The sequence below is a fragment of the Gorilla gorilla genome, chromosome 22 (genome assembly GCF_029281585.2).
Source record: "Gorilla gorilla gorilla isolate KB3781 chromosome 22, NHGRI_mGorGor1-v2.1_pri, whole genome shotgun sequence".
In the NCBI taxonomy this organism is placed as follows: Eukaryota; Metazoa; Chordata; class Mammalia; order Primates; family Hominidae; genus Gorilla; species Gorilla gorilla.
The window spans coordinates 34621237-34645617 of NC_073246.2; the positions used below are offsets into that span (position 1 = coordinate 34621237).

The 24381-nt window shown below is 40.0% G+C and overlaps 2 protein-coding genes and 1 long non-coding RNA gene across 29 annotated transcripts in view; 1 reads left to right on the plus strand and 2 right to left on the minus strand.

Annotated features, from left to right (window-relative positions):
- Window positions 1–2106, minus strand: part of SYNJ1 (synaptojanin 1) — a 98767-nt gene extending 96661 nt beyond the window's left edge. For 18 of the 26 annotated variants that reach the window (XM_063702608.1, XM_055373892.2, XM_004062697.4 and 15 more), the window contains exons 1-2: window positions 1549–1670; window positions 484–629 (exon numbers count right to left, since the gene is read on the minus strand). In XM_063702608.1, coding sequence (XP_063558678.1) covers window positions 484–607 — 124 coding nt within the window. In that variant the 5' untranslated portion in view covers window positions 608–629; window positions 1549–1670. Of the gene's footprint in view, window positions 1–483; window positions 630–1548 lie in introns of all 26 variants that reach the window. The other 8 variants (XM_055373886.2, XM_055373896.2, XM_063702613.1 and 5 more) reach the window with 3 other exon arrangements.
- A 3746-nt stretch (window positions 2107–5852) lies between these two features.
- LOC129529322 (uncharacterized) lies at window positions 5853–7384 on the plus strand. Its single transcript, XR_008674803.2, has 3 exons — window positions 5853–6249; window positions 6447–6552; window positions 7315–7384. It is a non-coding gene; the product is annotated as an uncharacterized lncRNA (long non-coding RNA).
- A 242-nt stretch (window positions 7385–7626) lies between these two features.
- Window positions 7627–24381, minus strand: part of PAXBP1 (PAX3 and PAX7 binding protein 1) — a 37919-nt gene continuing 21164 nt past the window's right edge. The window contains exons 11-18 of one of the 2 annotated variants that reach the window (XM_004062701.4): window positions 22236–22435; window positions 19298–19442; window positions 18516–18637; window positions 17397–17473; window positions 16966–17032; window positions 11898–12044; window positions 10981–11135; window positions 7627–8793 (exon numbers count right to left, since the gene is read on the minus strand). In XM_004062701.4, coding sequence (XP_004062749.2) covers window positions 8676–8793; window positions 10981–11135; window positions 11898–12044; window positions 16966–17032; window positions 17397–17473; window positions 18516–18637; window positions 19298–19442; window positions 22236–22435 — 1031 coding nt within the window. In that variant the 3' untranslated portion in view covers window positions 7627–8675. Of the gene's footprint in view, window positions 8794–10980; window positions 11136–11897; window positions 12045–15144; window positions 15340–16965; window positions 17033–17396; window positions 17474–18515; window positions 18638–19297; window positions 19443–22235; window positions 22436–24381 lie in introns of those variants that run through there. The other variant, XM_004062703.4, reaches the window with a different exon arrangement.

A 24381-nucleotide genomic window follows, 5' to 3' on the forward strand; every position in this document is an offset into this window, starting at 1 on the left:
TACAAAATCAATCATGTATCTCACATGAAAATCTAGAGGTTGTTTACAATTCCCTTAATGAAAACACAACGGCCGTAACAGAAATACTCCAACAATATTGGATAATATTAGATAATACCTACTACTATAACTGACCTACCAGTAAACATGTCAAGCAAGACACTGTATGGGTTTATGTGATACATGATACAAACTGAAACAATATTTCTTTGGAAAAAACATTTACTTTTAGAAGCAGCAGCAGAACCCAAGAAAGCAAAATCCTGCAACCAAAACCTGCATCTCCCTGCACCCCCTCAACAAAAACCTGTTAACAAAAAGTTTGCAGGAAAATAAGTTTGATTAAAAGGAAATACAAGCATAATCTGCTAGAGGAAATACAGTGAAAGGGTTGTCGGGCTCTTTTCTAAAAAATGGTTGCATCTGAATTGTTTCAAATCAAAACAGAGACCATGACAAATTGGGCTCTAACAGATGACTTACAGAGCACAGCGACAGCCCCAGACTCGAACATGAGACATTCTTCCTTATGCCTAGTTTCCACTATGAGGCTGAAAGGTGGGGGATCCAATTTGTGATAGATCCGGAATCCTTTACTGAACGCCATTCTCCTTTCTTCGGAGGCAGCCCTGCGAAAACCAAGCAAAGCAAAGCAAATGAAGCTGATGTTTCCTTCTGCAGCAAGGACTGCAAAGCATCCAAAAGTCCCTCCCTGCCAGGTTTTGATGGGGGGTTGGGGTGGGAAAAAACAGACAGCTCTGGGAGAAAATGGCTTTTTCCAAAAGATAAGTCGTCACTTAATTTTACCAAAGAGCAAGAGGAAAAGCTACCAATTCTCATACCAAGGCAAGACAAGGTTTTAGCACTGTAAGTCAATCAACGGTCTGGTTGAGTTTCCCGTTTAATTTATGCTTACTGAAAGGAAAAATTTTGAGCGTATTTCGTCCGGAGCTGTTTATCAGCTTCCTGCTTCAAGATCTGTCACTACGTTGAAAGGGAACCTATTTGGAAACTTCAAGCAGTTCCTTCGAGGGGAAAGGAGCGGAGGTGGGAGGGAAGGGTGACAAGGCTGGTTCAAAGCTCCTTAGGGGGCAGGAGGAGGAAAAGGATTATCCTACGCGACAGGCTCTCCCGGGGGTGGCGACGAAGGGCAAGGGAAAAGGCACAGGTTACCGCCGCCTCTCCTGCCCCGGGCTACCGCCGGCTGGGGGGACGGCAGGCGGGGCCGATAAATACGAATGGCCACCCGGGAAGAGTCACGACTCGGGGCACCGACCCGACTGGGGCTCCTCGGGGGTCCCGGGCAGTCGACTGCCCGGGAAAGCGGCTCCTTCTCGGAGAGACGGAGGAGCCGAGCAGCCCAAACCCTCCATTTATGCGCCAGAAGAGATGCCCCGGCGCCCAGGCGGATTCGGTTCGTTCCCGCGGGCGGGCTGACAGCCGCTGTCACCACAGCCCCCAGCCTGACGCGGCACCCCGCACAACCAGTGGTCTGCTCACAACCCCGCCCGTCCTCCCGCACCCCGGCTGCTCGCGGTCGCCCCTCACCGCTCCCGCTGAGGCTGCGGAGGCAGAGACTGGTCTTGGAGGCGTCCGCCCGCCCGGCTGCCGGTGGGTCTGGCCGCAGCCGCTCCCCGCCCCCCGCCGGCTTGCTCACCTCTTCCTCCGGCTCCTCCTCCTCCTTCTCCCGCAGCCGCCGCCACAGCCGCCGGGAGCGTCACTTCCGCTCCAGCGGGCCCATCTCTTCCGCATTGCGCCGCGGCCGGGGGCGGAAGATCCGCCCCTCGCGAGGGAAGGGGCGGGGCGTCAGGAGGGAGACCACGCCCACTCTGCGCCGACCGGCTGGGCCTGGCACCCGCGGGCGGCCCCAGCCTCAGTCTCCGGCTACCTTTGCCTCCTGCTGCCGCCCCCAGGCAGAGCTGCGATCCCACCGCCGGGGGTGCAGGGAGAGGGAAGATCTGGCCTCCTTGGTCCTTTTGCGTGGGCTCTTCAGAGCGTGAGCGCCGGGGAGGGACTCCGGAGAAAAGCTTGGGGGGCTGCGTATTGCTGCTCCCCAAGCTGGGCGTCAGGACCAACCCCGCCGCCCCCACGGGCCTGACGGGAGAGGAGGAAAGGCTCGGGACGGTCGGCTCGCCGAGCCAACCAGGTGGCGCCTGAAGAGCTGTCCATGGTGTCGACAGCCCAGCAAACGGCACCGAGTTCCTAGTCTGAGTGTCTGGATAGGTGGCAGAAGAAAAACTAATGCCTGCTCTGGGACAGTTCTGTTCGATGCCTTTTCTTGTGTGTTCTGGAGCTCACAGGGTTCTATCGAAGAGTGCTTAGGTGTATACGATGGAGAGTGGGACGTCACAAACCAGGATCTCAAGGCTGAGTCCAACAAAACATGGCTGTAGGGAGGCCACGACAGCTGTGGTTGTCACCGACGGATGAATAGCTTTTGCCAACCGTGGAATTTAGTAACTAAAGGCACCTAACCCTTTTATCTCATCCTCATTTTTCAACAAATGGTGCTTCCTGGCTAATATCAGCGTGTCCCATAGATTTCTGCTTCAATTGAATAGACCTAATAAGAAAGAGAATGAAGTCAAAGCCAACAGGGCAGAAAGGAATTGAAAACCTGAAGAACCCAGCACTCAAACTGTCTCCACTTGCGTTTGCTTTTTCTTTACCTCTTCTCCTTCTGGTTTTTAACAGCCAAAGCAGGATTTAAATTTGGTTATGTTGCAAAAATCATTTCCCTCTTCAGGCCCTGTCATGTGACTTGATTTTTTCGTCCATTTTAGAGAAGCTGTACCCACCCTGGTTTCAGGACACGGAACTAAATTTATTAGAAAAGAAGCCACTTCAAGTCATGAAGGAGAAACACAAAGATTCTTGGATTTAGTTCTAAGAACTAGAGGGGATTTCTATGTCAGTACTGTCTCAGAAAAAACTGTTGATATCAAATGTGTTGCTTGAGAAGTACTTTTTTTTTTTTTTTTTTTTTTTTTGAGACGGAGTCTCGCTCTGTCGCCCAGGCTGGAGTGCAGTGGCGCGATCTCGGCTCACTGCAAGCTCCGCCTCCCGGGTTCACGCCATTCTCCTGCCTCAGCCTCCCGAGTAGCTGGGACTACAGGCGCCCGCCACCACACCCGGCTAATTTTTTTGTATTTTTAGTAGAGACAGGGTTTCACCGTGTTAGCCAGGATGGTCTCGATCTCCTGACCTCCTGCTGACCTCCACCCGCCTCGGCCTCCCAAATTGCTGGGATTACAGGCGTGAGCCATCGTGCCCGGCCGAGAGGTACCTTTTATGACAACTGAAATCATTCAGTTTCAAGAGGAGTTGGGTACTGAAACCAAACTTGCTTACTCCAAAGCCCAAAATCCTTTCCACCATGCCTGTGTGTCTGTAAGGCTACACTAGAAACGCTTCCTTTCTTATAGTGGGAAGCATGGGTACTAAGCTCTTTTACGAACAAGTGTTCTGCATATTCCTGGTTCCTTTTTATTTTGGACTGAGGAGATTTAGGTCAAAATTTCTGGGTTCTGGGTTGGAATTCCAGCTTCTTTCTTCAAATTAAACTGGGGGGTAGCAAGACTTATTCCTAGATTTGTTAGAAGGCCACAGCTTTTCCACATCTCATTTTAGTCATGAAAAAGACACATGCCCAGAGTTTGAAAAACATAAAGGCAATTCGACTAGTGGCTTGATTGGTTCTATCTTTTCTTGTCCCTCTTTCCTATTTATACTTCTACTTTTGTTACAGCATTTGACAATAGTTGGAAAAATTTTCACTGACCTTGAAATGTCTTTGGGATAGGGTGACTTAAAATTTAGGTTAAGTGGCATACACAAACTTCTTAGTGAGATCCTAAGGGCCTACAGAGACAGGCTGACACCAACTCAACCCTTGAAACTGTGCAATGAAGAGCCTGTGGGAGGCTAAAAAACGCTACTTCAAAAAGAGATCCTTGTCTGTGAATGTTAATTTAGGTTAATTTACAGATTTGATTAAGGGTCTTGAGATTATTTTCAATTATCCAGGTGGGCCCTAGGGCCCTAGATGCAATCACAAGTGTCCTTATAACAGGGAGGCAGAGGAAAATTAAACACGCACACAGGAGAGAGAGAGAGAGAAAAAAAAAAAGTGATGTGAAGACAGCAGCAGAGATTGGAGCGATGTGGCCATAGCCAAGCTATGTCAGCAGCCATCAGAAGTTGGAAGAGGCAAGGAAGGATTTGAGCCTAGAGCCTTTGGAAGGAGCATGGCCCTGTTGGTTCTGGCCTCCAGAACTGCAAGAAAATACATTTTTGTTGTTTTAAACCACCCAGTTCATGGTAATTTGTAACACCAGCTACAAGAAATGAACACAAGGCTGATGTGACTTTCCATCAGGAGAGAGACAGCCCCAGGTAGGTGTTTCAGATATCACATCCAATAGAACAAATTAAAGACAAACACCCTAAATTCTAGATGTTGATTTGTGAGCAAGTTATTTCTCCTATGGGCAACTCTAGTTGAAATATGCAATTCATTATGTTGAAACATGGAATTGTTATTTTCATAGGTTAAAAAAAATCACAGTGGCAATATAGTAGTAGCGCCTTTTTTTTTTTTTTTGTCAAAAATGCTAGACAACATGGAAGATCAGGGAAATATTAACAGTCTGATTCAGTAACCTTTAACAGCTTCTTTTCAGGTTACACCGGCTAAGCTAACTTTTATATCAGGATCAGGATCTGCAGAGTTATTAGTATAGTGCTCTGCACATCCTGGTCCTAGTATAGCAGGATCTGCAGACCCTAGTTGTACCTGGCCATGTTCCCCACCAATGACTGAGAAAGAAATGGCTCGAACAGAAAACAGTGGTCTTGCAAGGCAACACAACAGTAGGTTACAAATAGCATTAGCTTTTTCTTTAAAGAAATTCATTGTAACCAGTGAAGGATAAGATTTTAAATTAGAAAAATGGAAATCCTATGAATAAAAAACTAGTAAGCTTGAGAGCAGAATCACTGTGGAAAAAAAACAGATTGAAAAATAACTTGCAGGTATCATAGACAGGAAATTGCCACTAGAGCAAACAGGAAACTTGTGATAGATAAAAATGAAGTGTTTTCATTTGGAACAAGAGACCAACTGAAGAGAGATCAAGTGAAGGGGGTTTATTTTAATGAAACACAAAGATTCTTGTGGAAATCAAAGTGCCAGAGCCAGAAACAGGGCTCAACCTTCAAGATTAGAGCTGTATTCAAGTTGTTCAAGTTGGCTCTGGGTCCCAAAGCAACAGCAGTGTCACTAAGGTTACAAGTAAAAGGTAAGCTTTCATGATCAAAATGTTTTTGCAAAGTAGCTTAAAATGGTTTCCGCAGTGTTTTGTCAAAACTTTTCTCATACATTTTCCTAAAGATATTTAGCAAGAGCCTAAGAAGTCATGTGCTAGGGATTTTCATTGTACTGAATGATTGTATCCTTTAAGCCGCTGCTGGAGTTAGGACTGACAGGAACGCAGTACAAATTACTGGGGGCTAGAGTCCCAAAGCAGGCCAGGGACCAGTCTATGTTGCATGTCGATACCAATCCCATATAACAATATTCAGCCTGTGTTTGGGCAGTCTGAGGCAGCTTTCAGCAGCTGTGAACCCAGTATCCATGGACAGTTTCATTTCTGGAGGGCAGTCTTCAAAACGTTTATGAAAGTACACCTCCCAAACATTCAGATATGTTTTTTTCTTCCTACATGTAGTGCTAGTGTTTTTCTCATTTTCATTTACTTGAAACAACAGATCAAATGTTTTGTCATAATCAGTGAATGGCAAGACTCCCTTTATTACATGGGTATTACCATGTTAGAGATAAGAAGAGCTCTTGTAACCATAAACAACCACTACAATGTAGCAACTTAGAGTTTCCTATTTTATATTGGAGCTCTGTAACATTTGACCATTTTTGTAAGAGTTTCATGATTTCAAGGATGATTATTAGCATTTTCAATTTTTTGGCCAATTCTGGGTGCTGGTAATGTTACCACTGCAGGCAACTATGGCTCTACTCAACTGAAGACCTCTTATAGGCAATGTGGACCATACCTGCTTTCCTACCTGAGAGATCAGCAAATTGGGTTTGGTCATCAGTAAATTCTGTCTCTCAGATCTCATACTAGCAAGGAGACCCCTGGTTGTACCTGTCAGAGCTGCCAGTTGGCCCTGCTGAAACTTTAGAACTGCACCAATGTCTAAGACTTTCATCCTCCTTCCTTCACACAGGTGAGACCTGCCTACCTCATTGTCTCACAGCTTTCCCAGCCTCCTCCAGGCTCCCGTTTTCTCTTACACGCATTCCCCCAATAAACTTCCTGTACATTTAATACCATCTCAGTGTCTGCTCCCAGGAGGACCCCAACTGACACACTGGGGCATTTAACCTCCAATTCCTTTTCTCCCTTGGCTGAGATCTGTTCCAGGAAGTATCTCCAGGACATTCCAGCCTGTTGCACAGGCCAAAGAAAAGCCCTCAGGCAGAGGAGCAAGTACTTGCAAGAGGACACCAGTGGCAAGAACAGGGACATGGTGAGACATCGACATCATTGGCTACAGTAGTACTAGTCACTCTTGACTGTGATTTATGTTGTTTCAATAAAGTAGCTTTCCTTCTCAAAAACATTTGTCACCTATTTTGGAGTTAATTCAGAGGATTGCTCCAAAAGAAAAAACTGAAAAGCAAAACCAGCTTTATTAAAATGTAACCCTCTGGATTTATCTTTTGATAATTCCTTTCATAAGAAATAATGTCCTTAAGCTATTTCAGGAATAAAAATCTTCTGCTTGGGATAGAAAAACCATTGTTTTATGCACCCTACATCAAATTCCTAGTGTGATGTTCAAACCCATTCCTGAAACCAATATAGCCTGACAGATTTCATAGGATAAAAACTCTATTTTAAGAGTTCTTAAAAGCAGAGTAATTAGTCTAATGGGTTTGGAAATAATATGCAGTTTAAGGCCTAAATGATCTGTATGTGATACATATACATGTTTATGTTTTATTCTACTTAAGATGAGGAATAGGTGTTCTGACTTTAATTCTACTTAGTAGGCCAGTAAGGTGTAATGAAAAATTCATCCAGAATGAATACTGATTTGGTTTGGTTCTGTGTCCCCACCCAAATCTCACCTTGAATTGTAATAATCCCCACATCAAGGGCGGGACCAGGTGGAGATAACTGAATCATGGGGGGTGGTTTCCGCCATGTTGTTCTCCTGAGTTCTCACGAAATCTCATGGCTTCATAAGGGACTTCCCCCTTCCCTCAGCACTCATTTCTCTCTGCAGCCACCCTGTGAAGACGTGCCTTTCGTCAAGATTGTAAGTTTCCTAAGGCCTTCCCACCCATGCGGAACTGTGAGTCAATTAAACCTCTTTATAAATTACCTAGTCTCGAGTATGTCCCTATAACAGCGTGAGAATGAACTAATACAAATATGTAGGGATAAGATAAAATTAACAGAGCAAACACAGTGCATGACACTGTTCTGCATATTATGTCCTGATCAAGGGTACACATGGGCCTACTCACAGTCCCACTTTATTAGAGTCATTTGAAATGCTGCAAATTTAGTCGTCAGGAAAATACAACAAAGGATATATTTAAAAATTAATTTAATGCTTGGCTAAAGCTTAATTACATATATAATTATCAAACGATAGTCCTTAATTTCCAAAAAAATTCCTCTTTTGAAAATCACAGAATCAGAAAGCATAAACTTTAAAACAAGTTCTCTGAATATTTACAATGTGGTATAAACATTATAGAAGACCATGGATATTAAATTGCCTGGGTGTGGCTAATCAGCAAGGCGTATTCTTTATTGCATATTTAACTCACATATGTGGGATTTTAAATATGACAGACTACTAAAATTCAAATGCATGTATCTGCAAGCTGGGCAGGGAGTAAAATCATGAATGAGACAGGACGGTCAGCCCAAAACCATGCAATTAGGTTGTGGGTTTATTATTTTCAAAAGTGAAATTTCTATGTTCCATTTGAAACTATGTTGCATATTCATTTAGCATTCACATTAAACCCACATTTGACTCTAACGCTGATTCAAGGAAGAAAGTTCAACATTCACTCAATGACTAAGTCCACAACTGAACTCTCAATGTTAAGGCAGCACAGCTACAGTGATAGCAACGCTAACCAAAAGGTAATGAACATTTAGTCACTTGCCAGCCCTTTTGTTACAACAGTGTAGTAATTTCCCTAAGACAATTTGCTACCGGATAATTTTCTGCTGTTAAAAGGCTTCCTCTGTGGAAAAACACCACAAATTTCCAGTGTGAAAGTAAGTCCATGGTGGTATAAATATATATATGCATAATTACACAATTTACACTGCACACATCGTTTACAGGGGACAATTAACTGAGAGGGTTAATTTAAATGACCATACAAAATACTTCAGTAAACAAAGTATGACAGGCAGTAAAGAAAACATTCATAGACTCCTAGAAATAATCTGAATTCCTTTCATTCTGAAGAAATATCATTTAAGGACACAGTATTGAATATAATGTTTTTTGTATTAAAACAAGAATTGCTATTTTACAGTTTAAGAAACTTTACATATATACAAAATTTACACATTGGGAATGGTAATCAAGCAAATAGGTTTTTCAGTCTCATAGATCTATTTTCCTTCGATCAAAGACTTAAATTCTTTCACATTGTGGTCACTTGCAACAGACATAGCATGATCCAAAGCTCGAACACTTGCAAGGAGTTTTACTATCTGTTTTATGTTTTCCCTAAAAGAAAAAAATATAGCAGCATCTCATTAATTAGTACATCTAAGAGAAAATTTGCTACTGATTCCATGGCTATTTTAGAGCTTCTGCAATCAATTTTTCCAAGCACACATTTTCAAAGAAGGGAAACATATGCAAGCTACAGCATGTTAAAAAAAAAAAAAAGTTTACATTTATCCATATAGAACAAAACTTACATATGTTTAAATGACTAGCCCAGAGACAGGGGACCCATTTTAAAAAAACAAAACAAAATTCATTGAGATCAATGAGTTTCATTAACATTGAGAAAGAAAAGAAAGCAATCTGTTTTCAAACTACTTCAGAGGCCTGTCTCCCATTCCTTCCCAAACCAGAGTCCTGGCTCTTTTAGCGTATACCTGGAACACAAATCGTTATTTGTGTCTCTTCATCGCCAATCTGTCAAGATCCAGCATAATTTCCACTCCACCAAAATTCACTAAATAAAGTATAATCTGACTTTCCTTATCACTCCAGCTAGAAGTCATTCTGCTTTCTTACTAGGAAGTAATCCTCAAATTTTAGCACACATTAGAATTACCTAGAGGATTGTTGAAATGCAGATCATCCCTGGCCCCACCCCAAGAGTTCTATTCAAGAGGCCCAGAGTGGGGCCCCGAGAACTTGCAAGTCTATCAGACTCCCATGCCATGCTGATACTGCTGGTCCAGGGACCACACTTTAAGAATGACTGTTTTAACATCTAGCTTAAACCGCTCATGAGAAACAAGACATAATATGATATTAGTAATTGTCTCATCTCTTCTACAGAATTGTAGTAAGCACCTATTACGGAAGAATTAGAATTTGCAAAACTTTCCAACCCACATGAAACCTGCTTTATGTGCACTGCACAAAGCAGGTGCTTACATAGCTGTTAAAGTTCTTTTCTGTAGAAAAGTGAACACTATTTGTTGATATTTAACTTCCAAACAGAAACACTGTTAAATATATGTAAATCAAAGTTAAAAATGTGATAAAATTTATCTAGTAGAAAACACACTGAGAAAAAATATTAGTGCCAACAAATAACAAAATGGCACACACTAAGAACAAAATCAAATCAGCCAAAACCTGCCAAAGAATTTTACCATTAAAATCTTTTTTGTTGTTGTTTTTTGAGACGGAGTGTTGGTCTTTCACCAGGCTGGAATGCAGTGGCGCAATCTCAGCTCACTGCAACCTCTGCCTCCCAGGTTCAAGCAATTCCCCTGCCTCAGCCTCCCGAGTAGGTGGGACTACAGGCACGCACCACCACACCCAGCTAATTTTTGTATTTTTAGTAGAAACAGGGTTTCACCATGTTGGCCAGGATGGTCTCCATCTCCTGACCTCATGATCCACCTGCCTCAGCCTCCCAAAGTACTGGGATTACAGGCATGAGCCACCATGCCCGGCCTAAAATCTTTAATAGCTACTTTAATTTTATTGTGGAAAAAATATCCAATTTTCTTGCAGGAAAATAGGTCCTTTTTCAAGAAAGGGGAATGAGGGATCAGAAGAAGGTTTTGTTATAGGGGTATGACTAATGGTGTGATCTAAATAAAAATTAAACTTTGACATTATGAAGATATATGAAATTAAAATTTTAAAAAGACAATTCCTTCAAACTGCCCTACTTAGTGTTATTATTTACTTTTTATGCTAGAGATTTATCCCAGAATTACCTGAACACCCATAAATTAATGTCCACAGAAAGGCTAATGGTTCATTCACTCTTTTCTTACAACCCTTGATAAAAATTAGAAATAAGTTGCCCCAAAAAGCCATGAGTGATAACCTCTAGTTCATAATATTGATTAAAACAAAAAATCTCCCCAAATTGGGAGATAAACTTGAATTTACATCTGCATAATGAAACTCCCAACAAGAGAGTCTGAGACCTCTCTAATTCTTCAAAGAGGGAGACAGAGAAAACAACCGTTTACTCACTCCCCTGAGGGTTGGTCCTTACCAGAAGTCTTTCCTTAGTATCTTCATAAATAACATACTGAAAAAAAGTAAAAACTGCTAAAATGAAAAATTATGTGCATTTTTGGTAGGTTTATAATACTAAGTGAACATACAATTTAAACTAAAATATAAACATCTCTACTTAAAACATTTTAATACTAAATCTGGCAACTAAACAACTCTAGATTACCATTTCATTAATTACAAAATTACCTTGCATTTCTTTTTTCCACATCAGAACACCCGATACTATTTCTATAAATTGTATCCGCTAAGTGTACAAGGTATCGGCAAAAGTTTTCTAACTGAGAAATAGTCCTTTCTCCTTTCAGATTCATGAACCATTGTTTGGGGAAACAATTGATTACCTGTGGAGAAGAAAGACGTAAAATAAAATAGTTAAGACAGAATAAATTAAAGTATTAAAAGCAAAGTCTAGGTAATGGGTATAAATGTATTTCACCAGAAGACATGCTTCTGAGCTACAGCAATTACTCTGAAGAAATATTCTTTTAAATCTGACTTCCTACATTAACTAAACCAATATATCTAAATTTTTACCCCAACCAATGGGTTAGGCACTCAAAGCAAAAGATAATCTGTCCAATATTTGAGTAAATTAGTAACATAAAACTGACAACCAACTGCTTCATTTTCCAGTCTTCTAGGATGGCCTAAATAAACTGAATTTCCTTTTCCAGCAGCTTTTGATGTAAAAATGAGTGGTATAAAAATGAAATTACAGCACCCCCATCCCCTGCAATAATTCCACGAATAGACATCCATGCATGCTGCTAAGGGAAGTCGAGTTGGCCCAGACTGAGGTTAAGATAATAAGGTTATTATTCTGAAATTAAAACTTTTATTTATACCTATAAAAATATCAAAACTTTCACTAATATCTATAAAAATATGGATATAGATGGATAGATATATATAACAGTATGCATTTTTATGTAAAAAATGCTGTAGGGGGTTGGAACTACCTGGGTAGGCAAACTGTCAACCTTACATGCAAGTCCAGTAATCAAAGGGGTTTCATAAAATTCTCAAATCCCTCTTCAAACAAACAAAAACTTAATTCATTTTAACTTATATGCTTTAAAAACTGTACTATGCATTTAACTCACATTTTGGGCTTTTTTGATGCTGTCATCTCCATATTCTGAATTCTGAAAAGCCATGAGAATATATCGATTTAATAAACCATCTATTGATAACTCTTGCAGAGTTTTATTTGAGAAAATGCCATACCACTGAAGAAAATTGCCTAACAGCTGGAAAGAAGAAAAAAAAAAATAGGTAATGTGAAACAATTAGATTAGGTACAAAGTAAATAGGTTACATAGTAAAACACCATATGAAATACAGCAGACCATGTCTTGCCAAAGTACTAAGAAATATTAATACTTTCAAAGGTACAAATATTTCCTAGAATGGTTACATTTGAATATTCAATTTTAATTAGTCAAAATTGAAACAGCCACATGTAGCTAGTGGCTACAGCACTGGTCAGCATAGCTACAGAACATTTTCCATCATTGCAGACAGTACTATCAGGGAGTGCTGAGTCTTAGGTAAGTGTCCTCCATTCAAAATTACACTCTAGCTGGTTCTATGCACACCCCCACCCCGCCCCGCGCTGCCCACAAAAGATGGGAGAGTCTGACTACAACCCTGCATGGCTACCACATATCATGAACTACAACCAAGTTATATCACTTATGCATCTCAAGCTACTCAAGCTCAATCAATACATAGAAAATGAAAGCTATCATCATAAAATGAAAGCCCCATCCCATCCCACCATAAAAACTTATAGTTTCCCAGTTGTTTCTCAACTTAGTAAATGGTAACACTATTCAACCAGCTGCTTGCGCCAGAGGTCTGGAGGTCATTCCTGACCTCTCTCTCAAGTTGTGTGTCTCCATGACCATCCAGTCTGTCCATTTCCCTCAGTTCCTGCTGCCATCCTCCGAATCTGACCCACCTTCATCTCTTCAGAACCCTGCAGTTACTCCAGTGATTATAAGCAAGAGTAGCCTTTCTCAACCAGGGCTCTGCAAGCGTTCTAAACCTACAGAAAATGATTTGTGTGGCTCTTTACTCAGCTCTCCCAAGAATGATACATAGCTAGTACTGTTACAGATGCAGGGGAAAAAGAAGAATTCATTATAGACAATGGAGGCCTTAGGGCATTAGGTATTAAGTCTCCCACAGAAGCCCAGTTGAGAAGAGCAGCTCAGGAGTCAGACTGGCTGAGTTTGATTCCCATCTCTAATTACCAATGGAATGACCTTGTGCAGCTTATTGTGTGCCTCACTACCCCATCAGTAAAGTGAAAAAACAACGTGTACCTCATTGAGCCATTCTGAGGATTCAACAAGATAATCTATGTAAAAGGTGTGGGACAGTGCTTGGTACATAGTAAACACACAATAAGTACTAGTTCCCATAAAATACACAATAAATACCAGTTCCCATTTTCACTATCACTATCCATACCTACTTCAATCTATTATCTCCACATAGCAGACAGAGTAATCTTAAAAATGGTAATTTATAGACCTGTGGTTACGGCCGGGCGTGGTGGCTCACACCTGTAATCCCAGCACTTTGGGAGGCTGAGGCGGGCAGATCACGAGGTCAGGAGATCAAGACCATCCTGGCTAACATGATGAAACCCCGTCTCTACTAAAAATACAAAAAATTAGCTGGGCGTAGTGGTGGGCACCTGTAGTCCCAGCTACTCGGAAGGCTGAGCCAGGCAATTTATGGCTGGGCACAGTGGCTTATACCTGTAATCCCAGTACTTTGGGAGGCCAAGGAAGGAGGACCACTTGAGCTCAGGAGTTTGAGACCAGCCTAGGCAACACAAGACCTCGTCTCTTTAAAAAAAAAAAAAAAAAAAGGCAATTTGTTTACTTACCTTAAACCCTTCCATGACACACATACATAGTTAACTGGTTTTCAACAAAGGTATAAAAGCAATTCAATGGACTGTGAAAGGGAAATATCTTGGGCCTCTTCAAGCTGGGGACCCCGCTGAGGGCAAATCTGCCTCCCATTCTATTCAAAGTCATCTCTCAGCTCACAGAGATAGATGCATATTCTGATTGCCTCTTCTGGAAAAACTTATCAGAAACTCCAAAGAATGCAACCATCTCTCTCTCACCTACATGTGACCTGGAAGTCCCCAATGGGGGGGCCTTGCTTTGAGTTGTCTCCACCTTTCTGGATGGAACTAATGTATTTCTTACATATTGATTGATGTCTCGTGTCTCCCTAAAATGTATAAAACCAAGCTGTGCCCCAACCACCTTGGGCACATGTCATCAGAACTTCCTAAGGCTGTGTCACAGATGTGTCCTCAACCTTGGCAAAATAAACTTTCTAAATTAACTGAGACCTGTCTCAAATTTTTGGTGTTCACAGGACAAGGAATTTTTGGTGTTCACAGGAAAAGGCTATCGCCTTTTCAACAAATAGTGCTGGAACAAGTAAACCTTAATCCAGGCCTCACACCCTATAATAAAAATTAACCTGAAAAGAGTCACAGACCTAAATGTAAAACCTAAAACTATGAAACTTCTAGAAGAAAGGATAGGAGAAAACCTTTGTGGCTTCATATTAGGCAAAGATTTCTTAGATATGACATCTAAAGCACAATCCATAACAGGAAAAAAAGATAAACTGGACTTCATCAAAATTAAGAACTTCTGCATATGGAAGACTATTAGAATGGAAAGATAAGCCACAAACTGAAAAAAAAAAATCTGCAAATCGTTTATATGATAAACGACTTCTCTCCAGAATATAGAATTCAATGCTTAGTAAGAATAAAGCCCAATTTAAAACCTAAGCAAAAGATTTGAAGACATTTCACCAAAATACATAAACAAATTGCAAATAAGCACATGAAAATGTCCTCAACACTGTCATTAGGGAAATGCAAATGAAAACCACAATGAGATACCACATTGCACCCTGTAGAATGACTTAAAAAGCAAAACACTGACAACAGCAAGTATGGTGGGAGTAAGGAATAACCAGGACAGTAATAGGTTACCGGTAAGAACGCAAAATTATACAGCCACTTCAGAAGACAGCTTTGCCCGGCTGTTTCACCCAAATGAAATGAAACTTACATATTCAGAACACCCTTATAGAAGCTCTTACACCCTTATAGAAGGTCTGTTCATAACCAGATTGGAAATGTCGGGGCCAAGGGAAGGCTTCCCCTTTGCCCTATGAAGTTTCGCTGAAAATTACTGACAAGAGGCAAATTAACAGGAGAAAAGGCATATAAATTTATTTGATCACAGTTTTATGTAACATGACAGCCTTCAGAGTGAAGACCCAAAGATGGAGGAGAAATTGTCTACTATGTTTAGGTTTAATGAAATATGTACAGGCATGCAGAAACATGACTGGACAAAAAGGTATGATCTACTGCTCAAGAGAAGACACACAACAAGGCCTGTCCGTCCAGATTCTTCTTGGCCTCTCTGAGCAGCATTCTTTCTTTCTGGGTATGGGGCAGGACCCTCTCTGGAATGGGGGTTTTATGACCTATAATCAAACAAGGTACGTCAGATGTTTTATGGCCAGTTTTTACACAGAAAGGCAGAAGCAAAATTAAGAGTAATATATTTAGGTTTTATGGTTAGCTTTGCGGAAAAGGGGTTCTGGTGTCTATGACCCGCCTGGGGCAACAGGGATTCTAGTTTCTATGGCAACCCTCAAGGGAGAACAGGACTGAAAGGTGGGCAGGAGAAGGTCAAAGAAAAAGTTCTTCTGAGGCTGTTTCTGAGGCCTTCATTTTATGGTATTGTTTTCTGAGTCCCAAGAGAAACAATCCAAATGTCCCTTAATTAGGGACTAAATGAAAACCAAAACCTAACTCTGGTGCACCTACACAGCAAGGCTGAACCTCAAATGTATTCAGTGGAAGCAGCCAGACTCAAAAGACTTTGCCTATCATGTAATTCCCTTCTCTTCATAGGACACAGACTGGGAGGTGGCCAGGGGCTTGTGGTGACCTTGACTACAAAAGAGAATGGGGAATTTCTCAGGACAATAAAAGTTTTACATATCTTGATTTTGGTAGTGATAACATGGCTGTATCTGCTCATCAGAATTTACAGAACTATACACTAAAAAGAGTGAATTTTACCGTATGTAAATTATACCTTTTTTTTTTTTTTAAAGGAAAAAATCTCCCTGTGACTTCCTACAACTTTTGGGATAAGGACCAAAGTATTTCAAATGACCTACAAGATCCTCTATCATCTGGGCTATGGACTTACTTGCTCACTCCAGCTGTCCTATGCTTTCTTCAGCGCCTCCAGCGTAGCCTGCTCTCTTTCACCTCAGGGCTAACTCCTATTTTTTCTCCAGGTCTAATGATCTAAATATCACTTCCTCAGGGTGGAAGGAAATCTTCTGGGACTAGCTAGTCAAGGTCTCTGTGCCCCTTGTCATATGTTCCACATTACCTTGAATGTCCCCTTTCATAACTCATCACACCTGACATTACCTATTTGCTGTCAACTGTGCTGGACTGTGAACTCCACAAAGATTCCACTTCTAGCTTACTCAGTGCTATATCCCCAAACCTCAGGAGAGTATCTGCTACAGCAGTCCTCCTTATCTGTGGTTTCAGTCAGCTGTGGCACAGTACGATAACATATTTTGAGAGAGAAACTACATTCATATAACCTTTACCACAGTATATTATTAATAATTGTTCTATTATTAGTTATTGTTAATCTCTTACTGTGCCTAATTTATAAGTTAAACTTTATCATAGGTATGTATGTAGAGGAAAAAACAGTATATATAGGGTTCAGTACTATCTGTGGTTTCAGGTAGCCACTGGGCATCTTAGAACATATACCCCATGGATACAGGGAGGACTACTGTACTCTACTTGCTGAAAAAATTAATTGTGGCTTAGTCAGGCATTTCGTTGAGTACGATGGACCTTACTTTGGAACTCAGAAATCACTTTCTCCTGTGAAAATATCAAACTTGAATGAACTTTTGGAATAAAATACTTTGTAAAATGGAGATTTTGGGTATAGATATAAATAGATCTAAGCCTATGGAGTTAATAAAAAACAAAACACTCTACAAAATGTAATATATGAAGTCAAACGAAATCTGAGTCTTTTAAGATAGTCTATGGACACGTACCTTAACTGAAGACCAAAACTGTCGTTGAAAAAACAAGTAAGGCCCAGAATTTTTATTTTCTAAGACACTAAGTAAAAAAAAAGAGAAACATATCATGATCAGATATTTTATATATAGGTGCCATATGATTCCTGGACAAAAGATTTTTCTACAAAACAGGTAAACAAAATAACTTTTTAATTTTTCAAATAATTGCATTCTGGAAGACAGTATGTTAAAAAGGCAACGGAAATTTATTCTGAGACACTCAGGGAGAACATAAGAGTATTGTTTTACTCTGCTTAAGGGAACAATGTCGCCACTAATCTAGTCTCTCTGTAATACACTACATGGGTGAAGTTTGTATTTCAAGCTAGTTTTTCAGAATTTTATAAGCCTTCTCTGAAAGACAATGGAGAATATTATCTTTAATGTTCTTCAGAGTTACTTACTTTTTGGGATATAAGGGCATAAATACATCATCATCTAAAGTTCTTCTCATTCTCAATAAAAGTGCCTTTAGGTATACCTAAAAAGTTAAAAGTAGATCACACATTTTAACAAGGACTATGACAAGAAAAATAAGCCATATTCCAAATCATGTAACTGAATATTGAACTGAGTGAACTAGTTTCTCAAATTTTTAATTTGCCTCATTGAAGACCCTAAAGTAATTAATACTTAATAATCTATTAGTTCATTCCTCAACAACTGCCAAGCAATAAAGCTTTAGAAATCTTTCAATCCCTTAGTCTACATAAAGATTTAACACCAGACACATAATCTAGTTCTCAAAGTGAAAATTCAACAATGACAAAGAGCACCCACCTTCTCTACATTTAAACAGCTTCTATGAATGGCCCCTGAAGAGCATTAACTTTAAGTTTGGCAACTAGTTATAAAACAGTATCTAGTTGTTTTATATGCTGTTTAAATGGTTTGGGTGCCCAATCTTTTGGCTTCCCTGGGCCATACTGGAAGAACTGTCTTGGGCCACACATAAAATACAATGACACTAACGACAGCTGATGAGCTAAAAAAGAAAAAAGAAAAAAAAAGAGGGGGGCGGGGTCTGTGCATAAATTTAATGTATTAAGACAGTTTACAAATTTGTGTTGGGCCGCATTCAAAGCCGTCCTGGGCCACATGTCCATGGGCCACGGGTTGGACAAGCTTAAATTATCAATTGTTAACATTTTGGTTTCTCATTTCCCCCCAGAAAATACAGTCTTTAAAAGGACATTTGATTAGTTGGATTGGGACTGAGGTGTGGTGGTAAGAAATCATAATGAAAGGCTATTTAAAATGATGACATCTTCCTTCCATATTGATTTTTTTAAACTGAAAACTAACATCTCTCTGCGGGACTAGGTATAAAAAAAAGGAAAAAAAAAAACCCCTAACATCTCAAATTTTGTGTATTTCAGGCTTTAATGGCCCTGATGGCCCAAGTGGGAGAACCAGATTTCTGACTGGTTTAGGATAACCACTCATTCTCTCAATGCTTGCTCATATTCAATAGAAAGAGGAAAAAAAAAAAAAAAAAAAGGCTTCAAAAGATACTAAATTACCTGTGTATTTTTATTTTCTGCATTCACTACTGAAGGATATCCATTGATTAATTTTAGTGTAATTCCCACCATTCTTGAAGTCTGTGTTGTAGAAAAAGGGTCCCACATATTTTCAGCTATCACTATTAAGAAAAAAAGAGGATTGAGACACAGAAGCCAATTGTACCTTTAATTTTTTGTCAAGCAGACCTCTATTAATGCCAATCCTAATTTATTTTTCCTCTTTTTCTACAATATAAGCTTTAGTCTTCTTTGTCCTATTAACTGTGGGAATTTGGAGGGATAGGGATGTGGAGAGAGGATAGATTATTCTTATTTCTGGTACTCAGGGAAAATAAAGATTAGGAAAAAAGAGGATTTCTGTAGAAATGTTGTCTTGGCATCAAGAATTTCAAACTAACATTTCTAGTATTTAAAATAGATTCCTGTATCAATGATTCCTAATCTTTTTTGAGGAACTTATGAAAGCATTTTAATTGCTCCCCACATAAATGCATATCCTCCTCCCTCAAACTCTGTATAATTTTGCTTCAGTCAGTCTTTGAATTTCTAAACCTCACCTATGAAGCAATTACTGCACTCAACTACAGGCCCACCCTAAAGTGGTCTTCAAGTCCCAGGAAAAGAACCCCTCTGCCCTCTAGCCATCTCTGGGCCAGGTGGTAACTATTATTTCTCATGTAATTTCTATAAGGAAACATGCTCTGAATTATAAACTCATAAAAATAGATTTGAGAAAGCCAGTGTGTCTGAATGCTCAATTCAGAGAACAGGAGATTTACCTGTTAGTTTAGGAAGAATCACCTTTTCCACAATGGTAGGTAGTAGGGCAACATCTACATCATCTTTTTCTTGCTCTCGTTCTTCACAACCATAAAACAGCAAAGATTCAAACCACAGCATATTCTCAAAGTCACGACATTTTGCCTAAAAGACATTTAAAAGGTTACCCAAATACTAAAATAGTGGCTATTTCTGCTTCCAGCTATGATAAGAGAAACAATAACTGGATTTAACCTTTGGTTGCAAACAACTAAAAACTGGACAGCTGGAGATATCATGCTACCAGACTTCAAACTATAAGGCCACAGTAACCAAAACAGCATGGTACTGATACAAAAACAGACACATAGACCAATGGAACAGAATAGAGAACTCAGCAATAAGACCGCACACCTACAACCATCTGATCTCCGACAAACCTGACACGAACAAGCAATGGGGAAAAGATTCCCTGTTTAATAAATGGTGTTGGGAGAACTGGCTAGCCATATACAGAAAATTGAAACTGGGCTCCTTCCTTACACCATATACAAAACTTAAGTCAAGATGGATTAAAGACTTAAATGTAAACCCCAAAACTATAAAAATCCTAGAAGAAAATCTAGGAAATACCATTCAAGACATCAGCATGGGCAAAGATTTCACGACAAAAACACCAAAAGCAACTGCAACAAAAGCAAAAATTGACAAATGGTATCTAATTCAACTAAAGAGCTTCTACGCAGCAAAAGAAACTTATCAGAGTGAACAGACAACCTACAGAATGGGAGAAAATTTTTGCAATCTATCCATCTGACAAAGGTCTAATATCGAGAGTCTACAGGAAACTTTATAAGAAAAAAACAACCCCATTAAAAGTGGGAAAAGGACATGAACAGATACTTCTCAAAAGAAGACATTCATGTAGCCAACAAACATGAAAAAAAGCTCAACATCACCGATCACTGGAGAAATGCAAATCAAAACCACAATGAGATACCATCCCATGCCAATCAGAATGGGAATTATTTAAAAGTCCAGAAACAAAAGATGCTGGTAAGGTTTCAGAGAAAAAGGAACACTTTTACACTATTGGTGGAAGTGTAAATTAGTTCAACCATTGTGGAAGACAGTGTGCCAATTCCTCAAAGATCTAGAGGCAGAAATACCATTTGACCCAGCAATCCCATTACTGGGTATATACCTACAGAAATATAAATCACTCTATTATAAAGCTACATGCATATGTATGTTCACTGCAGCACTATTCACAATAGCAAAGACATGGAATCAACCCAAATGCCCATCAATTATAGACTGGATAAAGAAAATGCTATACATATACACCATGGAATACTATGCAGCCATAAAAAGGAACGAGGTCATGTCCTTTGCAAGGACAAGGACGGAGCTAGAAGCCATTATCCTCAGCAAACTAACGCAGGAACAGAAACCCAAACACCACATGTTCTCGCAAGTGGGAGCTGAACAATGAGAATATATGGACACATACTGGGGAAAAACACACACTGAGGCCTGTTGGGGGGTGGGGGTGGGGACTTGGGGGAGGGAGAGCATCAACAGCTACTGGATGCTAGGCTTCATACCAAGGTGATGGGTTGATCTGTGGTGTAAACCACCATGGCCCATGTTTACCTATGTAACAAATCTGCACATGTACCCTGGAACTTAAAAGTTGAAGAAAATAAAAAAGAACTGGACAAAACACAATGGACCATAGGCAGCACAAGACTATGACCCTTGAAAGAAAGGAATCAAATGAGGTGAGATGCTAGTTCAGGACAGTAGAGCAGTTTTGCTGAGTGGAGGAGACAGAGGGTGGAGCTCAGGAAGGCTGACACAGCTGGAAACTGTGGGGCAGAGGAGTGGGGGACACAGAAAAATAACTCCAAAATACAGTCTTGGGCCTTTGCTATCTACCAAGACACTCATGCACACAGCAAAACTTCAGAAGGTCTGGCCAAGAGCACACAGGAAATAGGAGCTGTGAGCTGAATGCTTCTCAGAGCTCACATTTTTTTCAGTTGTGTTTCCATGGCATCAACCTCAGCTCCCTTTTCCTTATAGTTCACAAATTCAACCTAGCCAATCTCAACCGTGTCTACAGCTTCACCCATGTTGGTAACTTCTAAAACCACATTGTAAACATCACCACTAGACCTCCAGAGTCAATTCTAGCCCCCTCCCTTATATGACAGACCAATAGGTCCTCTTGATTCCACCTCCTTATCTTTTTTTTTTTCTTGTGACAGGTCTTGTTCTATCACCCAGGCTGCAGTGCAGTGGCACAATCATAGCTCATTACAGCCTTGATCTCCCGGGCTCAAGCAATCCTGCCTCAGCCCCCGAAGTAGCTATGAGTATAAGCACATGCCACCACAGCTAATTTTTTTTTTTTTTTTAAGTAGAGACAAGGTCTTGCTATGTTGCCCAGGCTGGTCTTGAACTCCTGAGCTCAAACAATCCTCCCGCCTTGGCCTCCCAAACTGTTGGGATTACAAGCATGAGCCACCATGCCTGGCCTATCAATTTTTCTCACCATGACAACTGACTTGGGTCATGTCCTCATTTCACACCTGCCTCATTGTGCTTTCCCATTTGGTTCTGAGTTCCTCTAGGATCAAAGGACCAAGTTCTTACTATTCATGTTCATATCCCAGTGTTACTACATATAATTTTAGCTGGCTGAAAAAAGGATTATATGTAAACTGAAAAAAAAAAAAACAACAACAAAAAAACACATAGCTCTGCTGGGAAGATGTGAAACTTAAAAGGAAAGATCATAAGATTATAACCAGATATAATCTGTATCAATTATAGCCTATGCCCTATCACCCCTGCAAAATATTTTGCTTAAGCTTACATCTCTAGCTTTGAGATTAAAATTACCCAGATATCAAATTATAACACTTTCTAATAGTGACAGAAGCCACTCACCTCAAGAGGAGTCCAAGTGAGGAGCTGAAGTCGTATGAGGGGGTTGAATAATTTTGGCAAACAAAGGCCAATGTAAGCATCTTTGTAGGATGTGTAGTATTTTGAACGCCATGCTTCAAACTGTGATTTAATACAGTCAATTGAATAGAAACTTTCAAGGACATCTTCAAAAACTTTGCCGGATTCTTTTGAAATTCGATCTAAAAACAACAAAACCCCACAGAGAACCATACATTAGTATGAAGTAGGAAAAAAACAGTCCAATATTGCAGTGTTTTCTTTGTAGCTTCAGTATCAGAAGATACGCTCATTAACAAAGGGCCAATTGTTAGTCACAATTTAGAAGAAAAAAATAAATTGAAGTTTCAATTTGTCTATTATGTAAACTAAAGTGCAGCCAGTCCTTGTTTTGCAGTTCCAGTATATACAGTTTTTCTACCACAGTTTGGCTAAATAAAACCTGTTCCCAAACAAGACGGTTCAAATTTCAGTTACTATGGTATATTAGCCATAAGTAATTGTGCCGCTAGCTTTTTAGTTCACAAATCACTGCACAGATTAACAGCTGTGCATCGTAATCAGTCACTAATCACATTGCTTCATTCAAACTCTGTTGGTGATTATAATAACTGACATAGCCAACTATCAGCCTAATGGATGCTAGGAACTTTAAGTGAAAAGTTATTTGCGAATAAGATTTTTTTTTTTTTTTGAGACAGATTCTCACTCTGTCACCGAGGCTGGAGTGAAGTGGTGCGATCTCAGCTCACTGCAACCTCTGCCTCCCAGGTTCAAGTGATTCTCCTGCCTCAGCCTCCTGAGTAGCTGGGATTACAGGTATGCGCCACCATGCCCAACTAATTTTTGTATTTTTAGTAGAGATGGAGTTTCATCATGTGAGCCAGGCTGGTCTCGAATTCCTGACTTCAAGTGGTCCGCCTGCCTCGGCCTCCCAAAGTGCTGGGATTACAGGCGTGAGCCACTGTGCCCAACCAAGAATAAGATACTCTTATGATGTCCCAGATTACTTGGGAAAAGGAAATCTTTACAATGGAGAGATAAAGTTCTGAGAACCTTTACTGCAAGATCAATCTTAACATTGCTAATAGTGGGGACAGTCTAACATTTGTCATGTGCTTTTAGGCAGTATGAAACAGCATCCTGTATAAATTATTCTTGGGGAAGAAAAAAAAAGTTTAACTTAAATCTAATTAAGCCTTCAGATCTAAATTCCAGTTTACAAGAAATGGATCAAGGAACAAGTTAAACAATGCTGTGAGGAAACATACAGACCAGTCTAGAATATAGGACAGTCTATAAGAGAAGTGGTCTGGTCTCTTCAAAAATTTAGTGTCTTAAACGAACAATAGGGGTGGGTGTGTGAATGTGTACTTAGGGTTACTCATTTATTCCAGATTTAAAAATGTAATAACCAAATGCAGAGCATGAACCTTAGGTGGATCCTGGTTTCAAAAACCACAAAATAACCCGTAAAAATAGTTCCTAAAAAGGGTTTTTCCAGGATGCCATTGAGAAAAATTATATATGGACATGATATTAAGAAATTTGTTTTCTTATTGTGCTAAAAAAAGAAATACTTAATCAGAATAGGCATCTAAAAAAAGAAAAAAGATAATAATACTGTGATTATACAGAAAAATATACTCATTTAGAGGAAACACACTCTGAAATTTTGGGGAGTGAAGAGCCATGAGGTCTGTAAGTTACTTTCAAATGGTTCAGCAAACACACACATCTCCTTGTATAAAGAGCCAGGCAAACTTGGTGAAATCATAAGCATTGTTATCTGAGTGATAGGTATGTGGATGATCACTGTGCTAGTCTTTCAAATTTTGTTTAGAAATGTTCACTGTAAAAAAAGTAAGAGAAAGAAGCTTCTCCAACTAAGTTCCAAATGGTGTGCAATTGATATAATTCCAAACAATTATAGCCAATGGTGGGAAATGAAGACTTTTATTTGGGATCCTTCTGAAAATGCCTGGTACATAATAGTACTAACCATTCCTCTAAGGTGAGATTACTTATGACTCCCCAAATCAAGAGTTTCCTTCAGGGCTGAGTGCTCTACTGCCAAGCTTTACCTTTCCAGACCAGACAGGCTGCAATGAGAGCTGCCCTCAAGGAC